Source organism: Petaurus breviceps, unplaced genomic scaffold, assembly GCF_028583685.1.
Source record: "Petaurus breviceps papuanus isolate PSGF00001 unplaced genomic scaffold, PetGlider_PUasm1.0 63, whole genome shotgun sequence".
NCBI lineage: Eukaryota > Metazoa > Chordata > Mammalia > Diprotodontia > Petauridae > Petaurus > Petaurus breviceps.
Window position 1 is genome coordinate 2,341,240 of NW_027186418.1, and position 21,994 is coordinate 2,363,233.

The 21,994-nt window shown below is 39.5% G+C and overlaps 1 protein-coding gene across 1 annotated transcript in view; it reads left to right on the forward strand.

The window, feature by feature from the left end:
- The window catches only part of LOC138173626 (protein delta homolog 1-like), a 37,849-nt gene extending 22,070 nt beyond the window's left edge, over window positions 1–15,779 (forward strand). Inside the window, exons 4-5 of the mRNA XM_069103672.1 lie at window positions 1,627–1,768; window positions 14,065–15,779. Of these exons, the coding sequence (XP_068959773.1) occupies window positions 1,627–1,768; window positions 14,065–14,815 (893 nt within the window). The 3' untranslated portion in view covers window positions 14,816–15,779. The remainder of the gene's footprint in view (window positions 1–1,626; window positions 1,769–14,064) is intronic.
- Window positions 15,780–21,994: the final 6,215 nt, after the last annotated feature.

The following is a 21,994-nucleotide window of genomic DNA, read 5'->3' on the forward strand; positions in this document are numbered from 1 at the left end:
CCCAGACTCTTATCAGAAATAATAAATTTGAATCTGATGAATTATGTGATGGTAGAGCTGAGATGAACCCAGATATTATTTAGATCAGTCTTTTCATTTTATAGATGAAGAAAATGACACTCAGAGGAAGGAAGTAAGTGACATTCACTGTTTGCTCAGTGATTTCATGGCAGAGTTGGGACCAGACCAAGGTGACACATTCAAAGAATTAGAGTTCATCTAGTTCAACTCTTTTATTGAATAGGGGAGGAAACTGAGGCCCAGATAAGGAAAATGACTTGTTCATAGTTATAACAGATTGTAAATGTTAGAGCCAAAATTCAGATACAAGCCTTTCACTCCAGGGCTCTTTCTCTCCCACAAAGCTGAATTTCTCATTACTTTCATTATGTTTATTAATTGAATGTTTCTGTATGATAGGCTACCTTATGGTATTTTTGTGGGGGGGGGAGGCCTGGGCTAAATTTGTGATTTCATTGGTTCATAGGTAGCTCCACCAGTTGCTGTGGGTCTGGAGTTTTAGAGGGGTAGAGTAACTATGGTAGGCACATTGTTCAAATTTTGAGAAGCTAATGAGTTTTTTGCACTGGAGGACCAATGAGATAGAGAAAGCATCTAGAGTGTGTGAAGACCCTATACACTGTTAAAACATACAGAAAAGTGAAACAGAAAATACAAGGAAATTCAAGAGGAAAAGGAAATACAAGGTCATTACAGTGCTGAGAGAGAAAATTGATATGAGAAGAGCTAAATAGCAATGAAATTTTAATTGCCAGTTAAAGACTACCTGCACCATATAATGTATCATATGGGAAGGCCAAATGGATGGGATAGACTATAGGAAATCAGAAGAGGGAGAAATTGTTGCAAGTTGGATTAATCAGCAAAGATTTTATGGAAGGTGCAGTTGGACCTTGGATCAGATCATTGCCAAATCGCAGTGGTGGGGGGACCCTTATGGGTCATCTAGTCTGACCTTACTTATATCAGGAATACGAATGTGGAGAGAAGAGAGAATATAGATTGGTAGGAAGAAGATGGGGGATGGACTTCCAGACTACTTGAATGATATGAGCTCACATTAGAATGCAGGATAACAATATCTTTTGAAGATGGAATGTAGATTATTTTGACTGGGGTAGAGAGTAGGACAGTTTTATTGATCTGATTATAAAAAAAAAGTCTTTACTCAGATTCTACTTTCAAGCCTTCTTTGCTACAGATAGAAATCCTGACTGCTATGACTGCTTACCTGATATATTTATCCTTAGTTTGGTCTCCCCAGTCCTTCTGTTCTAGCTTCTACTATTTTTCCTTTAAGAGTAAGGGCTTCTATTTGAACCTTCTTCTTCATATATTTCCTTCTGTTCTCCCAGACTAACTGGGGAGAATTCTGGGGCTGATTTCTTTGACTAGCACAACATAAACCAGAAGGCCATTGTTTCAGATGAGCCTTGAATAGGAGTACAGAGGAATGACCAGGAGTGGGGGAAGATACATGATACATGCCCAGTTATTCTATATAAGTAGAAATGAATAGCAAGATGGTAGAGCAGAGTTTCTGGGTAGGGAAATTTGCTAGATGAGGGGGGAATAATGGTGAATGTGTTGTATATATTCCTTTAGATCTCCAGTTGTGTGCTGCCAAATCCTGCCAAAAGAATGGGACATGCACTGGTTCTGAGGAAGGTGGCTCCAGCTGTTCTTGTGCCCCTGGTTCTTCAGGAAGAAACTGTCATTTTAAGGAAGGACCTTGTGTTATTAATGGGTAAATCTTCACTTCCAGTAATTTGTGATTGTCTTTATTTTCTATGTAATTTTCATTTAATATGTAATTTCTCATTCTATGAAGATTCTTTCAAGTAAAAAAATTCTTTGAGGTGGTGGGAATTTCTCTCCTTGGGGACCCTGAAGTATTCTTTATTTTTCTGGAGTAACATAGACTGGGTCAGAGGACATTTAGAATCACAGAGTCCTAGAATGTCAGAGATGGAAGAGAGTTAATGATCATGTAACATAGAATATAAGGCCAAAAAGAGATTTTGGAATATCAGAGTTTTGAGAGAACTTGGAATATGAATGTTATGCATCACAACAGTCTTATGATCATAGAAAATAGAATGTCAGAACCAGAAGGGGTCTTAGAACCACAGAACATATAATGTCAGAGCCAGACGGGGATTTAGAGCAGAGGTTTTTAAATTGGGATCTACACATCCCCAAGTTCCACGTCCAGATTTCAAGAGATCCGTGGATCTGGATGGGTAAATATTACATCTTTATCAATATAATTGGTTTTCTTTGTAATCCTACTTTATTTTATTCATTAAAAATATTCATCTGAGAAGGCATCTATTAGCTTTATCAAAATGTCATAGAGCTTCACGATACCTGAAATGGTTAAGAACCCCAGCGTTGGAGACTAGAACATATACTGTTATAGCAAGAAGGGGCCTTGGAATCATGGATCATAAACTCTTAGAGCTAGAAAGAGCCTTAGCATCATAGAACATAGAGTATGAGGGGATGTCGGGATTGTGGAATTTTTGAGATGGAAGTTTCCTCTTAATCACAGAATGATGCATTTTAGAGCTAGATCGTCTTGTCAAACTCTTCATTTTATAGATGACAAATGAGGCCCAGAGAGGGAAACTGATTTGTCAAAAATCACATTGGTAGTTAGTGAAAAGTAGGTGCTAAAACCCAGGTAGCCTGACTTCAAGTTCAATGTTATTTCTAATTCACAAGGTTGCTGAATGACATCCAATTTCCTTAAAGCAAACAAATGAACAGGAGCATCTTGCTATAGCACAGCACAAAGTAATTTGATATTCATATGCTTGAGATGCTTTGAAATTCTGATGTGTATGAATAGAAATAAATTGGGGCCAGTGAACCAAGTCACATTTCTCAGTTATTTGCATAATATTGCAAAGGTAAAGGAACAAGAGATGACAATTAAACAACCCTTAGCTGCCATTTAAAATATAAGAAATGGCCTTCATAGACTCTGGTTTTGCCAGACTAGTTGGTGCCATGAAAAGGGTAAGACTAGGAATGTTTCTTTAAATTCTTTAACTTTTAGGTTAGTAATGTGCTGGACCGAAAGGGATAAATTGTAGGGGATAAGTTATGTTCATTTCTGGGTGCCATGTTTTAGGAAGGACATTGACCAAGTGGAGGGAATGCAGAGGAGGGATGACAGGATGGTCTGGGTAGGAGTGGGGAACCTGAAGCCTTGAGGCCATATGTGGCTCCCTAGGGCCTCAATTTTGGCCCTTTGACTGAACCCAAACAAATTGTTCTGTGAAATTTGGATTCAGTCAAAGTGCTGCACTTGAGGACCTAGAGGGCCACATGTGGCCTCAAGGCCGCAGTTTCCCCACCCCTGGGTCTGGGGATTGGGTATCATGCTAGATAACTGCTGGTCAAAGGACCTAAGATATTTAGCCTGGAGAAGAAAATTCTGGGGATGGGTACATGATAACATATAAAAGAAGGATTAGATCAGTTTCTAATTTTATGATGATGTGATATATGTGCACACCTGTAGTTTGTCAGCTAGGTGGTGCACTGGATGGAGTGCCAGACCTGGAATCAGAAAGACTCATCTCTCTGAGTTCAAAACTGGTCTCAGACACTTACTAGCTGTAAGTCACTAACCCGGCTTGCCTCAGTTTCCTCATCTGTAAAATGAGCTAGAGAAGGAAATGGCAAACCACTCCACTGTCTCTGCCAAAAAAAAAAAAAGAGTCACCAGAGAGTCAGACATGGCTGAAACAACTAAACAACAATAATGGTTTGTCAGCCGTGTTGGTCAGTATCATCTGCCCTACTCAAAAGCATTGTTGTGATCAGTTTAATGTGGGTGGCAGTGGAATGAATAGCACTCTTCCTTGTTTTGTGTCCTCAAGTAGACAAGATATATCAGAACCAATCAGACACGGTAACACCCCATCTGCTGGTAAATGCTTGGGGGCAGATGGTGTTGCCTCTCTACACTAACTAGCTAAAGTGAGCAAACTCTGAATGCATGTGAAATGAACTCCAACACTGAATGCTTTTATTAGATGCCAGCACCACACCATGGCAAAACTGGAAGCAGAGCTTACAAGCTCTAGGCAAGGGCTTCATATTGTTTCTTGTCAGTGGTATCTTCAGCTCCCAGTTGCAGCACAACATTGAAGATCATTGTAGATAATTGTAAGAAATGATTTCATTTTTGAACCCAGATTAAATCAAAGAAAATTGAAAGTTTAGGAGTTATTTAATATCGGAAGAGGGAGAAGCTGAAGAGCCTGAAGACATTGAAAATGCTACCTCATAATGAAATGGGTGGTTAATATAATTCTGGTGACTTGAATGACTTTGAATGGGTATATTTAGAATGGAATTTTGAAAAGATTTAAGACAGGAAGAGACCTTAGAGGTCATGTAATTCAACACCCTCCTTCTAAAGGGGAAGACAAGAAAATAGAACTTGAGGGTACATCCATAGTTAGTGGGCACAATCTAGATGAAGATCCAGCAAAGGAATTTAAAAAGCAGTCAGACAGGTAGGAAGATAAGCAGGAGAAAACAATGTCTCAAAAACCCAGCAATGAAGAGTGTACGGAAGGATTTGGGGAATGGAAGAGCTCCCTGTCAAAGATGTCTTTGATAGGGCTAGGAAAAGACATTTGTGTGTCCTAGGCTATGTTTGAAAAGCGATTTCCCCTTCTTGTCTTCTCTGCAGACTGTGGGATTGGAACAGTGCCTTTCCTGCAGACTTGGGTGATGAGTTGGTTAGTTTTTCTGAATCCCCTTTTTTTCCTTTTCCATTATGAGGGAAGACTCATTTGGTTGAGGAAGGAGAGGAATCTATTTGGCTATGAAGGTGATGTGAAAGCAAAAAGTATTAATAAAATTATTTTTAAATAAGGAAAGAAAAAATAGATTGTATGAAATAAAAAAGAAAATTGGACTTCCAAGCTCTATCCTCCAAATGGAAGAATGGATGCAATTTACATTTTCCCATAGTTTCAGTTCTGAACCCTAGAGATAGCATTTAAAATACATTTTTAAACAATCATATTTGAAAGTGGTCCTTATTGCTCTTATGTATTACTTCCTGGGAAGATACCCATTTACCATTCTCATCTCTGTTTGTAGATGAATAATTTTATGAGTAATTTGAGCCCTGTACAGACTGATAGTATAAACATAAGGAGCCTCGGAGGCATGAAGATCAGTGGTCCTGAAAAGGGCGTCAGCTTCTCTCTCACCCTGGGGCATCCTTCAGCCAGCACAGAAAAGCAGAGAAAATAAAGCCTTTACTCTTGGTGCTGACTCTTTGTCTGACCCCCCCCCCATAATTCTGTCATTAAATAGTAACCAAGTACAAGGGAAGAGTAAGGCTGGACCATCAGGGCAGTAGGCCATTAGTTAGACAATCAATATGCATTTATTAGTCACTTGTTTTTTGCAAGGCACTGTTCTAGGAGCTTCTGATACAAAGAACAAAGTGAGACAACAGTGCCACCATCAAGAAGTTAACATGTTGACAGGACACACCATGTTCACAGATAAGTGAATAATGGATACATGCCAAAATATTAGCAATTGGATATATGCCCAAATGTATATATGGTGATTTCAGGGGTAGTAGTACTAACAACTGGGGAAATCATGAAAGACCTCTTGAAAGATATAGAACTGGAACTGAGGAGGAAGTGAGAAAAGAGAGCATTGCAGGCAAAAGAAAAAGCCTATATTAATGGAGGTGAGAAATAAGTTAATTTGTTATAGGGAACATTAAGTAATATATTTTGATAGCAATGCAACCAAGGGGGAATAATTTGTAATTATCCTAGAAAGATATGCTACAGATAGATAGGGAAAGGCATGACTGTAGAACAGGGAAGTTTTTATTTTGTTCTATAGTAATAGGGAGCCATTGGAACTTTTTGAGGACAGGAGTTATGTGGTCAGTTTTGGGATTAGGAAATGCCAATTTGGCATCCATGTGCAGGATAGATCAGAAAATGGAGGCATTCTTGCAGGGAGAAAAAGAGGAAGCTATTTCAGTAGTCCTGGTAGGAAGTGTTGAGGACTAACATTTACTTCCAGTGTGACCTTGGGCAAGAAAGTTAACCCTGGGTCTCCATTTCCTTATTTGTAATATTAAAGAATTGGACTAGATGTCTCATTCCAGCTCTGAATCTACAATCTTGAAGTTATGCTGTGGATGGAGAGAATCAGAAGGAGAAGAAAAAAACGTGGAGAACATAGATTCAATGAGACTAGGGAGCTGATGAAGAGTGGGGAGTGAGGGAGAGCCTTTTCCAAATGACTCTAAGGTTGAGATAGGTAGGGTAGGTGCTTGCCCCCCTTTGTTTTTGCATGCAATGTCTTCCCCTCTGCTGAAGGGTTACCAGTAGGGTTGTTGCATGTATATTTTCCTGTGTTCTCTTACATGTCCACAGCTGGTGAATTGTGTGAAGCCGCTGACTTGAGGATTGCCAGTTAAGGTCATAGGCACAGAGGCAATAGATATCCTGGGAAAGGATACAGCTTTGTAAAAGTCCAGGGTTGTATAACCTGGGTTCAAATCCTGCCGCAATACTTACCATGCATGTGACCTGAGCAGATAACTTAACCTCCCTGGGCCACCTGTAAACTGAGGGAGTTGACCAGGTCACTTCTGAGGGTCTCTTACTTTATGATACTTTGACTTAACTGTAGAAGGGATGATATAGAGAGATCATGTCAGGCAACTCACTGGTTTTATAGATGGAAAAAGAAAGCCGAGAGAAGAATGGACTTATCCAAAACTACAAAACCAATAGATGCATAAGTAGGACTTAAACACAGGTCTCCTAATTTCAAATCCAATTTTGTTTTTTATTCTATTTCCCTGAAACTCAGTTTATTTGTAAAGCAGGGATAATGCTATCTACCAAACAGGACTCTGTATAAATAATAATTCCATACGTATGGACTCTTATTATTACTTTTAATCATGTACCCATGACCTAGGTTAAGGGATCTGCTCATGGATCCTTACCCTGTTGAGCTTATAGTTGAAGTTATTATAACTCCCAAACAGCTGGCTGATGCTTGGTAAAGGATACTTTTATGAAGGGAGTAGATCTCTCTCTTTCCCAGGGTTTTTCCTTTCCACTCTTACTTCTTTTCTGCTAACCAGCCACCATGAGAAAGAGCTTCTCCCTGGGGAAGCACATTTTGGAGTAGACTTTTTCCTGAGATCAGCCCTTGTTGACTTGACATCCTTCTGCCATGTGGGATAGGGGGCCTGGACTAGCAAACTTTCTACTCTGATTCTAATTAGATAAGTGTACCAGGAGAAGTCACCTTGCCTCTCTGAAACCTTACTTCCTTTTTCAATTAAATGAAAATAACAAGGTTTGCTGTGAGGAAAAACATTTTATGAATCTTAAGGGACTTTTTTTATTTCATTTTTGGTCTTTTTATCCCTGATACTTTAGCACAATTCTTGACACATATTAGGTGCTTAATAAATGCTAAGTATAGAAATGTGATTTGTTATATCTCCAGTTCTTTCCCAGCTATCCTTGCTTTTCCTCCTCCCCACTGTACTGAGTAAACTGTACTGAGTCTGTGAAGGAGGGGAAAATGCACATTCTATCCACTCAGTTCATATTTAGCCAGCAATTCTGTCCCGGTAACTGAATAGGTAGCTGTGTGTCTACTTCCCTTCCCTTGCCCTCAGTTTCCTTATCTATAAAATGGAAATGAGAATACTTGTTTTTGGAGCAGCTAGGTGGCACAGTGAATAGAGAACATCAGCCCTGGAATCAGGAGGACCTGAGTTCAAATTTGGCATCAGACACTTGACACACTTACTAGCTGTGTGACCTTGGGCAAGTCACTTAACCCCAATTGCCTTGCCTTCCCCCCTCCAAAAAGACAATATATATATATATATATATATATATATATATATTCGCTTTACCTCCTTACTTGGTTGCTGTTTTGTAATGTATTTTGTAAGACTTTAAGTGGCATAGAAATGTGAGTTATTTTGTGTTTATTTTGTAAAAACTTCACTTAGAAGTAGTGAATGTGACAGTTTGATTATATTTCAGCTAGAGGAAGGAAGAAGGACCTTTAAAAATATATACATACATTTACACACATAAAAATATATGTATATGCATATATATGTATAGACTGTATACACTTAGATATACACACACGCACATATATATTTCTCTTTTAACCAGTATGAGCTAGTCTGTCAAAATATAGCCTAAGATGCTTGAAATTCCTTGAAAGGAAAATTCTTATGCAGAGAAATTATTCATCTCCTACATAGCAACAATTCTCTTGTTCTACTTATATATAGTTCCTTTCTTTCCCAGAGTTTGAAGGATTAAATAACAAAGGCAGGATGGCATTAAAAACAGTAACATTAAATGCTATGTGGGCTCCCTTAGGGAAAACAACTTCATTTTAAAACAGCACATTTCTCTCACTGGATCTTCTCTTTAATAAGTCGCCCCAAAGAGATCTAGTCTCACATGGATTCACAAAGAGAGCATTTTAAAATTCTATTTTTTTTTGTTTTTGTTTTTTGGCCTGTAATTCCCTAAGCGCCCCAGCAATGTGTTCACTAGTGCATAGTCATGACCATTCCTCTCTCCACCCCCACAGGGATAGGTTCTGGATTGTGGACTCTCTGCAACTTAGAGTCTTTGAGATTTGCCTAGAGCATTGAGAAGCAAAGTGACTCACCAGGCAAAACCAAAAAAAATCAAAATTAATGCCATTTCCACCACCACAGCCTCTCCTATAACAATAACCATACGAATCCTGCCACCAACACTACTACCACCACTGCCTCCATCCAGTAAACTGGTCATAACATGTTGGTTCAGTCCAACACATGTTTATTTAATATCTACTAGAGCAATGTTGGTGATGCCATAGTGTATAGATTGCTGGGCCTGGGATCAGGAAGACTCCTGAGTCAAAATCTGAACTCAGACACATATTAGATGGATGATCTTGAGCAAAACACTTGACCCTGTTTTTCTCAATTTTCTCATTTGTAAAATGAACTAGAGAAGGAAATGGTAAACCACTCCAGTATTTTTGCCAAGAAAACCTCAAATAGGATTGTGAAGGACATGATTGAAAAACAACTGAACAAAATCCAGTTTGTTGTCCTCAGTCCTCAAGATACAAAGATGAAAAATTAAAAAGTAATATGGTATGGATGAAGAAGCACCAGACTGACAGTTAATACTTGGGCTCAGATCCTGACACTTGTTAACTACGTGACTATGGATAAGTCATTTTAGCACTGTAAACTTCAGTTTCTTCATTTGAAAAATGGGGATAATATAACACTCAATACTTACCTCACAGGGATGTAACCATAAGGTGTTATAAAAATATAGATAGTTATTATACTTCAATGAATGTATGCTTTCTCTTAAAAATAGTGGAAAGAGGGTTGGGCTTGTTTGGACTTGGGTTCAAATCCTGATTCTGATACTCACTAAATGGGTAACCATGGAAAAATCACTGAAAGAAATTGTATATACATAAAATACATACACTTTGTATATACACATATACAATATGTATATATGTGTATGTGTGTATATATATACACATATGTGTTTATGTATATCTGGACAGAGGGCACAGGGTGAGTTGAATATGAAGGGATGATATCTAAAAAATAAAATTAAGGGGTGAGAGAGGACTATATTGGAAGCAGGAGAAAGGGAGAGACAGAACAGGGTAAATTGTCTCATATAAAGGAGGCAAGAGAAAACTGTTACAATGGAGGGGAAGAGGGGAGAGGTGAAAGGGAATGAGTCAACCTTACTCTCATTGTATTTGACTTAAGGAGGGAATAACATACACACTCAATTGGGTTTCTTACCCTATAGGAAAGTAGGGGGGAAGGGGATAAGAGGTAGGGATGATAGAAGGGAGGGCAGATTGGAAGAGAGGGTAGTCAGAGGCAAACACTTTTGAAAATGGACAGTGTCAAAGGAGAAAATAGAATAAATGGGGAGGAATTAAGGAGGGGACAACAGGGGGGAAGATTGAAGTAAGGGTATATTGGGGGAGAGTGTAGTTAGAAGCACACACTTTTGAAAAGGGTCAAAGTAGGAAATAGAATAAGTGGGAGGCGGGATAGGATGGAGGGAGATATAGTTAGTCTTTCACAATATACCTACTATGGAAAAATTTTGCGTAACTACACATGTACAACCTATATGGAATTTCTTGTCTTCCCAGTGGGGGTGGGTGAGGAGGGAAGAAGGGAGAGAATCTGGAACTCAAAGTTTTAAAAACAAATGTTAAAAAATTGTTTTTACATGCAACCAGGAAATAGGATATACAGGCAATGGGGTATAGAAATCCATCTGGCCCTGCAAAAAAAGTAAGGGGGAAGGGAATCAGGGGGGAATGGGGGATAGAAGAGAGGGCAGACTAGGGGAAGGGGTAATCAGTATGATTGCCATTTTGGGGTGGGGGTAGGGGAGAGATGGGGAGAAAGTTTGGAACTCAAAATCTTATGGCAATAAATGTTGAAAACTAAAATAAATAAATAAATTCTGGAAAAAAAAAGAAAACCCCTGATGTTATCATAAAGACTCAAATATGACTGAGAAACAACTGAACAACAGACATGTAACACAGTTTTCCACATTAGCCATTAAAAAAATCCCCAAAAACAAAAACCTGAGGGGGGGAAAATATACTTCAATCTGCACTCGAAGTCCTTCAGTTAATTAACTGAAAGTGAATGTGATTCTCATATTTGAAACTCATGCTTCATCATGAGTTCTCTGGAATTGTGGTTGATTATGGTGTCTGTCAGTTACTAAATCTTTCAAAGTTGAGGAAAATAAAAGAAATTGTAGATCAGTGAGGCTACCTGTAAAATGGGGAGAGTGATAGTTATACTACCTACCTCAAAAGGTTGCTAGAAGTATCAAATATATGTAAATGTTTATAAAAATGCCTTGCAAAGATTATAGTACTATACATGTCAAAATTGTTCCACCACTGTAGCGTGCAATTGAGTTAATATTATTATGACATAGTTCCTACCCTCAAGAAACCTATACTTTAATGATTGGGGACATCTGACAGGTACATAAATTTCTACATTAAAAGTTAGAATAAAATGAGAGGGTCATAGGAGAAGCAGTCAAAACATGATGAAGAATTTGGGGAGAGATCTTTTTCACCTAGGGTGAGAGTTAAGTAAGTTAAGTCAGGAGAGACTACAGTGGGCAGGTGGCTTTTAAATTTGAAATTGAAGAAAGGCAGGGGAGCTTTGGCAGACAGAGCTGTGGGAGGACCAGTCTTGTCTAAAAGCAGCTGGCTTCCGTGATAAAATTCTGACTAAACCAGGCTAATGCTGGCCATTTGTCATTCTTCTCTGCAGCCCTATCCATCACAAGAAAAAAGGAAACACAAAGAGAGGTGGGGGGGGGGAATGAGAAGGAAGAGAGAGAGAGGGACAGAGACAGAGAGAGAGAGATGGGGAGAGAGAGAGAAAGGGGGTAGAGAGAGGGGTGATAGAAAAAGAGACAAAAAGAGACAGACAGAAAGACAGAGAGAGTGCCTTACTAGAATGAAGGGGAAGCTAGTCTTTTTTTTTTTTTTTGCTTTTTTTGGAGGGCAACTGGGATTAAGAGACTTGCCCAAGGTCACATGGCTAGTTTTTGTGTTAAGTGTTTTGAGGCTGCATTTGAACTCAGGTCCTCCTGACTCCAGGGCCAGTGCTCTATTCACTGCGCCACCTAGCCGCCAATGAAGCTACAGTCTTGTAATCACTTTCATCATCCGGCTGCTCCGAGTACCACTAATCTAGTCTTTCTTTTGGCTTCTCAGAAGATCTGAGAGACTAGAAAGAACATAAAGATTCCAGAGGCAGGGCTCTGGTTGTGGAGGACGTTGGCTTATTGCTGCCATATTGCCCAGAATTTGGAGCTTTTTTAGATTTAGTTTTTAGATCTGGTGGCCAGACTCTCTAGGTTTGAATTCCGACTCTGATACTGTCTCCCTGTGTGTTCTTAGACAAGCCATTTCCCATCCCTGTGCCATCTGTAAAATGATGGATTCGGTTGGAGATTCTTAGGTCCCTCATGACTCTTGTGTCTGTGATCGCTGCCCACGTTGAGCCCGTAGTTCTGTTCTGCTCATCCATAGCCCAAAGCTTCAAGAACAGCTCTGTCTGACTTCCACAAATGTGCTCTAGGCATGTCTCCCCTTCATTCCCTCAGAGAGAAGTAGCTGAACACTGAAGAGTTTGAGCATATCCAATTTCTCTGAGGCCCCAGGCACATGCCTGTTTGTTGTGCTCGGTTATATACTATCTCTTTTATTATGGATAGAAAATGGAGAGAGAAAACAATGTGCATCATGATGGCATGGTGGTGTAGCAGAAATACTGAGAGCTGGGGGTGCTAGATTCTAGTCCTGGCTGTGCCACTCATTTTCTGTGCAACCTTAGAACAAGGTGGTTACCCCCTCTGAGTCTAATTGCTTTCACTTACTAAATGTGGACAAAGCTACCTGTCCTAGGTCCCTCCTTCTTTGCAGAGGTAGCAGAATGTGAAGGAGTGTGTTCGAGCCATCGCATATCTGCTCTGGAAAGCTGATGGTTAAAATTTCAGAGTGAGCATTTAAACCTCAGAAATAAGCAAATGTTACAAACCAGGGCTTGATATATTGTTTTGTTGATTGTCTAGCCTTAAGAAAGTGTTAGAGAAAATGATAATGATGCAGGTTAAATGTAAAGTTAAAGGTGTGTTGTGCTTACGCTTTTTCATTTAAAAGAGTTGGTTGTTAAACATTTTCCAGGGTACCTTTGACTATGAGTATAGAACATTGAATATAACATCAGATACCTTTGGACATGTTGGTAGGGTTTGCTGTGCTGTTTTTTTTTCTCTTTTTTTGTTATTTATTATAAGTTATGGCTTTCTGGAAGAGTAAGGGCTGAGGAATATATTGGGAAATGTAGGTAATATAAAGACAAAAGATAGCAATACGTTAAAAAAAAAGAACCCTAAATATATCTTGTCAAATCCCCGCCCCTCCTGCCCCCCATATCTGCCCTATAAGCCTCTTGGAGAACATTTTCTTTGTCAGTGAGAAAAACTAATGGATCTTAGGTTGCATTAATAAAGACATAATATTCAAAATGAGGGAGATGATGGTCCCATTGTCTTCTGTTCTTTCTTGAGCTGGCCCTTTTTGAGCACCACATTTTAGAAAGCACATAAATAAGCCAGAGTTTATTCAGGAGAATGAGACCAGGCCATATGATAATTGATTGAAGGGATTGGAGATATTTAGAATGGAGAAGACATAGAGAAGGCATGATAGTTATCTGCAAATATTTGAAAGGTCATCATGAAAAAGGAGGATTAGATTTATTTTGCTTGGCCTCAGTGGACAGAACCAGGAATGATGGGTAGGTGTTGCAGAGAGGCAGATTTAAGCCTGATATAAGGACGACTTTCTCACAAACAGACGGCTGGCCTGCTTTTGGGAAGTAATGAGCACTTCAAACAGTCTAGAATGCTACTTGCAAGGAATTGTTGTAGAGGAAATTATTGGAGATGTAAAGGGTTGGATCCCTTCTAATTCTGACATTCTATTATTCTGTGACAGAGGAGTCTCTGAAAAATGAAAAGAACCATTTGTTGTTATTATTGTTCAGTCATTTCAGACTCTTTGTGACCCAATTTGCTTTTTTTTTTTGCAAAGATACTGGAGTAGTTTGCTATTTCCTTCTTTAGCTCATTTTACAGATAAGGAAACTGAGGTAAACAGGGTTAAGTGATCGTCCTTCTAGTAAGAGTCTGAGGTTGGATTTGAATTCAGGTCCTCCTGACTGCAGGCCAGGTGCTCCATCCACCATACCATCTAGGTGCCCTGAAAAGAATGATGCCAACCTTCTGTGAGATTGTTATAAAAATATGCCAGTAATTCTGTTTCAGGTACACTTTTCTGTACATCTTGTAGCATCCTATCTCACTTGTTCATCTTGTGCCCTAGTTCTCCCTGCCAAAATGGAGGAGCTTGCATTGATGACAATGGTCTCGCCTCCTACACCTCCTGCTTGTGCCCAGAGGGCTTCTCTGGCAACTTCTGTGAACTGGACATGAACAGTTGTGTTCCGAATCCATGTGAGAATGGAGGTATGTGCACTGACATCGGTGGGGACTTCCGTTGTCGCTGTCCACTGGGGTTCATGGATAAGACATGCAGCCGACGTGTGGGGGACCATTGTGCCAGTGGCCCCTGTGAGCATGGGGGTACCTGTGTGCCTCATGCCAGAGGAGGCTTTGAATGCCTTTGTCGACCAGAATTCTCTGGGCCCACTTGTAACCATGGCCACCCGAACCATAGCCACCCAGGAGCCAAGACCAAGAGGGGTCCTGGGCTATCTGACCAACTTCCCTCTGAGACACAGGGCAGGATTGCCACCCATCAACCCAACCACAGAATGCTGAAGATCACCATGAGGGAGATGACGAAGAACAGTAAACCTCTGCTTAATGAAAGCCAGGCCATCTGCTTCACCATCCTGGGGGTTCTGACATGCCTAGTTGTCCTGGGCACTGTCAGCATTGTGTTCTTCAACAAGTGTGAGGTGTGGCTCTCCAACGCCAAGTATAGCCGTCTTCTTCGTAAAAAAAAGAACTTGCTTCTCAGGTACAGCAATGGCGATGAGCACACCATTAACATCATCTTACCTGAGAAGATGAATTTGAAATCCTACAGTAAGTGCCTGAATGAGATATGAGCACACAGTGCTGCCCTGGCCAAGGCCTTCCTCCATGGAGTATTCTAGGACATGTGGTTTATTTTAAAACTTGTGATTGACCTTACTATCTTGTGTGCTGTGTGGTTAGCAGAACAGCTGTATATCTGTGTGTAAACTGCATTTATGCTGCCAGGGAAACTTTCAAATCCAGAGATGCTCAGAGAGCAATTTGAATCCAGCAGTGGGACTGTCAATGGGATTTGCAAAAGCTTTAAGTCTTTTTTTTTTCTGAATGAAAGGGAAATGATACAATGGCAAAGACCCTGCATTTCTTTGAAATCATTGCTTACCAGTTACTGCCTGTGTCATCTCAAACAAATTATTTCTTCTCTCTGAGCTTCAGCTCCCTCATCTTTAAAATAAATGAAATTGAATTAGATGATCTGTATGGCCCCTTCCATCTCACAACCCTATTTTTGCTTCTTTTACACCCTTTCCAGTTCACCATTCAGCTGATTGACTAGCAAAGTATATCTCTTAACTCAGAATGAAGAATAGCTTCATAAGCTTTAACAGTCAATTGATAAGAGTATGCTTGATAACTTTATTCTGGGCATCGTTTTTTTTTTTACAATGCTCATTATTTCAATAATGAAAGTGTTTGTGGTCTAAATGTATAAAAAGAATACATATAAAAGTGCATTTGGGAGTCTAGTATACTGGAAGGATCAACCTTGAACGCAGAAGATCTTGGTTCTCTTTTCAGATCTGCAGGTAACTTTCATGAACCAGGTCATCTTTTGGGACCTTTATCTCTTCATCTGAAAATGTAAAGAATTTCAGTTTAAAAACACTCAAACTATAAAATTCTATAATTTTGTGATTTTTCTTTAAATGGAAGAAAGTGTCTCCTATGACAATGGATTTTGTCCACTTGAGACTTACATATAACTCTTGTCAATTTTATTAACCTTCCTATGTTTTTTTTAATTGGAATGAATAACACTACCCTCCATATAAGTATGGCCTTCTCTTTAAAAACAAATGTTTCTGTTTGTACCAGAACATGTAAATTTTGTCAGCAAGTGCTTCAGTAGACATGTTATTCAGAAAATAAAGTGTGAGGACTGATGTCTATTTGTATCTACATTCATATCATCCCATAGTTTATTAATTCCTTAGAAACACTATGTTGAGTGAAATGATGTCTTTGTGGGCAGTGAGTTCCATGGGCTCAAATATTAAGATGAACGATTGTCTGAACAATGTCATAGTATACTTTTGTAACCGTATAAAGGAGATATGATTATAACATATAAATGCTAGTATTACTAAATGATAATCATTGGAACAAACTGTGCTGAGATGTCAATAGACAGAGTAAAGGGGTCTTGAAAACTGGCCCCACAGATAACACATTGAGGACCTGAAGGAAATGCATGCACGAATTCTTCAGACATTACCAATTCCACTAAGGTTCTTCTAGAATTGGATGGCTGGGTTCAGTGCCATTGTTTTCAGGGTTATATTGACCTTTTTTCTATTTCTTGTTGTATAACAGATCATGTGGGAAAACTCATGTTGTATTTGTCTTGCCAAGAAAATTTTGAGTCCAAATGTGAAAGTTCAAAAGACGTTTCCACTGAACAAGATGTCCATTTATTTGTTTTAGAAAAATCGATTCTTTTTGTTTAGAAAGAAAGGGACATTTTAAAATGTCCCTTTTTAAACTAAAATGCAATGTTTAATCTGCATCTTTTTGGATCTTCCATTTGTGACTTGTAATCATATAAATTTCATCTCTAAGACAAGTTTGAATATGAAGATTTAGTTTCATTGGTATCTTTGTGCCCTGTTGTTACATTTTCTTCATGTACTTTTTTCCTAAGTGTTAATAATCCCAGTGGTTCAAGTCTCCTTTATCTAAAAATTTATGGAATATCTGAGGAAGTAGGTGTAGTAAAAGGGGTTATTCAGGTCTCAGGAGGTTTGAATTCTAAACCTAGCGCTGCACCAACAAGTTCCATGACCTTGGGTGAGGCATGCCAGCTCTACAGAGCTGAATTGATTGCCTTACCTGTCAAATACAGGGGTTGGATTATATTTTTTTAGCTGTAAAATCCTATGATTTTAGAAAAAATACACAGTATAATAAAGGGGTCAGTTCATCTTGGAATTCCACTTTACTCTTCCCATTTGTATCCGACTTGCTGAGATTTGGGACATCTAAGTTTTCATCCTGTCTCTGCACTGACCAGCTTTTTTTACCTTAGGTAAGTCAGTAAAACTTTTGGAAGCCTCAGAGTTCTTGACTGTCAAAACAGGCTTGAATTAGATGACTTTCTGTACCCTAAAACAGGGGTGGGGGACCTGTGGCCTTGAGACCACGTGTGACCCTCTAGTGCTGCCCTTTGACTGAATCTAAACTTCCAAGAACAAATCCCCCAAGGGATCTCTAAGGGGATCAAGTTTGGATTTAGTCAAAGGGCTGCACTTGAGGACATAGAGGGCCACATGTGGCCTTGAGGCCGCGGGTTCCCTGCCCCTGCCCTGAAATGCTATTTCTGTGAAGGACCATTATATTGCATGACTGGAAGAATCTGGTTCATCTTTGCTCTTCAGATTACAATTTTTTGACTCTTCCAACACTAAAGATGTCACCAAGACAGGTCTTTTTGGTGGCAAATAACTGTTTCTATCAGAGTAATCAATGAGGCCTCAACAGGAGATAATCAGAAAATAATGCACACTTCCCCTTAGAGGCCCATCACCATAAAAATCAACCTTGATAGGTAGAATTAATTGCACTGAAGCATTATCTTGAAAGCAAACTTAAGCTGACTTTCCAGATTAGAAACCCAGGCAAAATTTCAGAGTTTTACTAATATTGCCTTGAGTTAAGCAGGGCAAGTCATGTATTCTTTTTATTGTTATTGTTACTACATTTTTATTGTGTGGTTAAGATTCTATCTAAACATCTAAAGAATTGTGTTACTAAATAAATTTCTGAACATGGCAGGGAAAAAGTATCATCACTCAAAATGGTGCATTGGATCAGTTAATTTGAGTTATTTTTTCAAAAGAACATATTTTTCTTTAAAAATTAATAATAATAATAATTACTATTATTTATATAGTGTCTACTATGTTTTAGGTATTGGGTGCTGAATGCTTTAAAAAATTATGTCATTTGACCCTGAAACCAATCCTGGGAGGTAGATACTATTATCATACCTATTTTACAGTTGAGGAAACTGAGGCAAGCAGAGGGTAATGACTTGCCTAAAATTACACAGCTAATAATAGGCATTTGAGGCCACATGTGAACTCAGGTTTTACTGACTCCAGGCCCAATGCTCTATCCATTGTAACACTTAACTGCCTCTTTTTATAATGAAAGGTTCCGTTCATGCTTTTATTAGCTCTAATGTATGTGTAACAATATTGCAAAGCAGTAGCAATTATATACCGATAATTAAGATTCACATGAGGAAATGTCCTTTGTGAGCAAAAAAAAGTCACTTGATTTCATGGATGCTCAGAAGCACCATTAAATTGTATCCTGGCCCTCGTTTCTAAGCCCTGGCCATCTCCAGAATTCCTCTTTATGTTCTAGGTATCCACAGAATGGATCTAGCCATGGAAGAGACACCCAAATTCATATTGTTTACCACCCCCCCCCACCCCCAGCTTATGTTACAGATGAGGAAACAGGCACAAGGAGGGTAAGTGATTTGCTCACTGGTAGTAAGTGTCAGAGGTGGGATATAAATCTGACCCCTCTGGGTGCTTTTGCAGCCTTACTCTTTCACTGCCTACTTGAGAGTATAGGTGGAGGGTGGCATGGTAGCAGGGGAATCCAGGGCCTTGGATTTCTAGATTCTCATCTCAAGTCTACACTTATCAGTCACTGATAACTTGGTTGAGAAATTTAATCTGTCTGGGGCCTCATGCTCAATTCATCAAATGGACTGATTTGGTTTCATAAGATCATAGCTTGAGAGATGGAAAGAACCTTAGAGGCCATCTGTTCCACCAAAGAAGAATCCAGTCTGTTCTTGAACTACCCCTGGCATTTGTTACTTTGATTAAGCCCTTCTGTATTCCCCAAAACTGGGAGACAGCTCTTCTTTCTCTTAGTGACAGTTCATTCCACTGGTGTGAAGAATGTGTGAATGGGGGTAGCAACTGTCTCAATATCATTCAAAATTAAATACAGAAATAACATTTTCATGGACAGTTATTACATGCCACTACAGGACAAAAAGTATGGGTCCTTCTGAAATTTTTTTCTCACTGTCAAACTGAAACTGACCTTCCCTATTAGGTGTCTGAAATGTGAGAATCTTACTAACTTCCCAAACGTCCTTCTAAAATTTAATGGGGAAAGTTATTTTTTTCCTCATTGTTGTAGGTTTCTATATTTTGTACTGAGTGGAGTTAAGATTCTAGTAACTCCATCAATCAAGCCTTAAGAAGTACCCAAGAGGAAGTGTGATATTATGGATAGAAAGCTGGCCTTGGGGTCAGGAAAACTTTGATTCAAGTCCTGCTTCTGACAAATACTGACACTAATCCTGGGTCACTCACTTGACTTTTCAGTGTTCCCAGGCAACCTTTGAAGACTGTACAAATCAGGGCAGCTAGGGGATACAGTGGATAGAGCACTGGCCATGGAGCTAGAAGGACCTGAGTTCAAAAACAACCTCAGATAGTTAGTAACTGTGTGACCCTGGGCAAGTCACATAACTCCTATTGGCCCCCTCCCCTAAATGAAAAAAAAAAAAGATTATACAAATTACAGAGCAGGTTTGCATACATAGAAGGATTTTCCTCTACCATTGTAATCACAAATATACCAGTAACATCTATCACTCAAAATAAACCTAGAAGAGATAACTACTAATTTGATTAATTTTCTTTCTGTTTTAAAGAAAGTATATATTTGAAAGAAAGTTTCCACTGAGCCATTTTGAGTTCTTAGAATGGATGTTGACCAATGAATCAATGAACATTTTTAAGTGCATACTATGTGCTAAGTGCTGGGGATACAAAAGGAGGAAAAGACAGTCTCTGCCTCAAAAAGCTTATAGTCTAATGGGGGAGACAACATATAAACAAATATACAAAGTAAGCTATCTACAGGATAAATAGAAAGTAAGAAACAAAGTGAAGGTGCTAGAATTAAGAGGGGTTGGGGGAAGCTTCTTGCAGAAGGTGGAATTTTAGTTGGGACTGAAAGGAAGCCCGGAAGGTCAGTAAGCAGAGTAGAAGAGACAGAGTATTCCAAGCATGGGGTCAGCCAGAGAGAATGACCAGAGCCTAGAGATGGAAGGTCATGTTCATGGAACACTCAGGAGCCAATGTCACTGGATCGAAGCATACGTGGTTGGAATATGGCATAAGATGATTGGAAAGGTTATAAAGGACTTTGAATGACAAATAAAGGATTTTATATTTGATCCTGAAGATGATAGGGCATCACTGGAGTTTATTGATGGGCTCTGTGTATGTGTGTGTGACCTGTATTTTAGGAAAATCACTTTAGCGGCTGAAAGGAGGATGGATTGGAATGGGGAGAGCCTTGAGGCAGGCAGACCCAGCAGCAGGCTATTGCAATAATCCAGGTGTGAGGTGATGAGGGACTGAACTAAAATGAAGGCTATGTCGGAGGAGTGAAGAAAGCCTATAGGAGAGGTGTTACAAAGCCGGAATCAATAGGCCTTGGCAACAGATTGAATATGGGGATGGGATGGGGTGTGAATTATAGTGAGGAGTCAAGGATGACTCCTAGGCTGCAAGCCTGAGAGACTGGGAGCATGGCATTGTGATTGGGAATGTAGGAGGTGTGGAGAATTTGGGGACAAGAGAATGAGCTCCATTTTGAGCATGAAGAGTTTCAGATGTCTCCTTGACATCCAGTTTGAGATATCTGAAATGCAGCTGGAGATACAGGATTGGAGGTCAGCAGAGAGGTTAGGGTGGGATATGTAGGTTTGAGAATCATCAGTAAGGGCAATGGATCTGGAAATCTGGAATGAGTATTTACTTATCAAGAAATGCTTGGCAAGGTGTTTGGGAATCAATTCTAAACTCCACTGAAGAATGGGTGCCCTCAGAAATTTAGTGCTTAAATGCAGCAAATGCACTTGGTTTTTCCAATATGTTTAATTCATGTCTTCCTGCTCTAAACATGTTTAGGAAGCAGTTAGGCAATGGAAGTGGTATCAGTATATGATAGAAGTGGCAGCCCAGGACACAGGAGAATTAGGATCCCATGGGAGGGCTTCACTAGTAAGGAGCTACACAGTGTCAGTGATCATGAATCTCTCCGGGCCTCAGTTTCATTAATTGTAAAATAAGGAGGGTGGCTGGATTAAATGACCTTCCAACCCTAAAATCCTGCAATACATGTCAAGAGGGTGCTTCCTACCATCATACTTAACCCCTGCCATTTTGATTAAGCCTTCCTGCTTTTCACTAAGCAAAGCACATCACTGGGCCAGCTTCCCCTATGTGCTAATTTTCTCAGTTTGTGAACAGTATGTTAATTGGGGACTAGAACAAAAGGAAAAAATGGACATATTTTCAGAGGCCTGTGGGGATAAACACATGCTGACTCTGCAGCAAACTTAAGCTGAGATGCTAAAATAAATTATACGAATGAAATCAGGGGGTCTCATTCATCCTTCCAGATTTTTGTGAGGCATGTTACCCAATAATCTCAAAGTTTTTTTTTTGTGGAAACAATAATTTTATTAAAGAGAATGACCACAATGAGAACACATTCCGAAATTAAGAATCTCAGAGTTTTAAAGGGAACTCAGATAACCATTCATCTGAGTTCAACCTTTACCTCAACAAAAATCCCCCTCTGCAGTGTAGCTGACAAGTGATAGGCCAACCTCTGCTTGGAAGACCTCCAGCGATAGGCAGCACATTGCCTCCCTATTAGAAGGTGAGTTTCTCCAGGGCAAGGAATGACTTTTGCTTTTCTTTATGTTTCCAGTGCTTAGCATAATGCCTGTTCCATAGTAGGTGTTAAAAAGAAAATGTTTATTAGGGGCAGCCAGGTGGCTCAGCGAGTAAGAGCACCGGCTCCAGTGTCAGGATGACCTGGGGATTGAATCCGGGCTCCGACACTTAGCACCACACTCAGAAATAACTGGCCGTGTAACCTTGAGCAAGTTACTTAACCCTGATTGCTTTAAAATATAT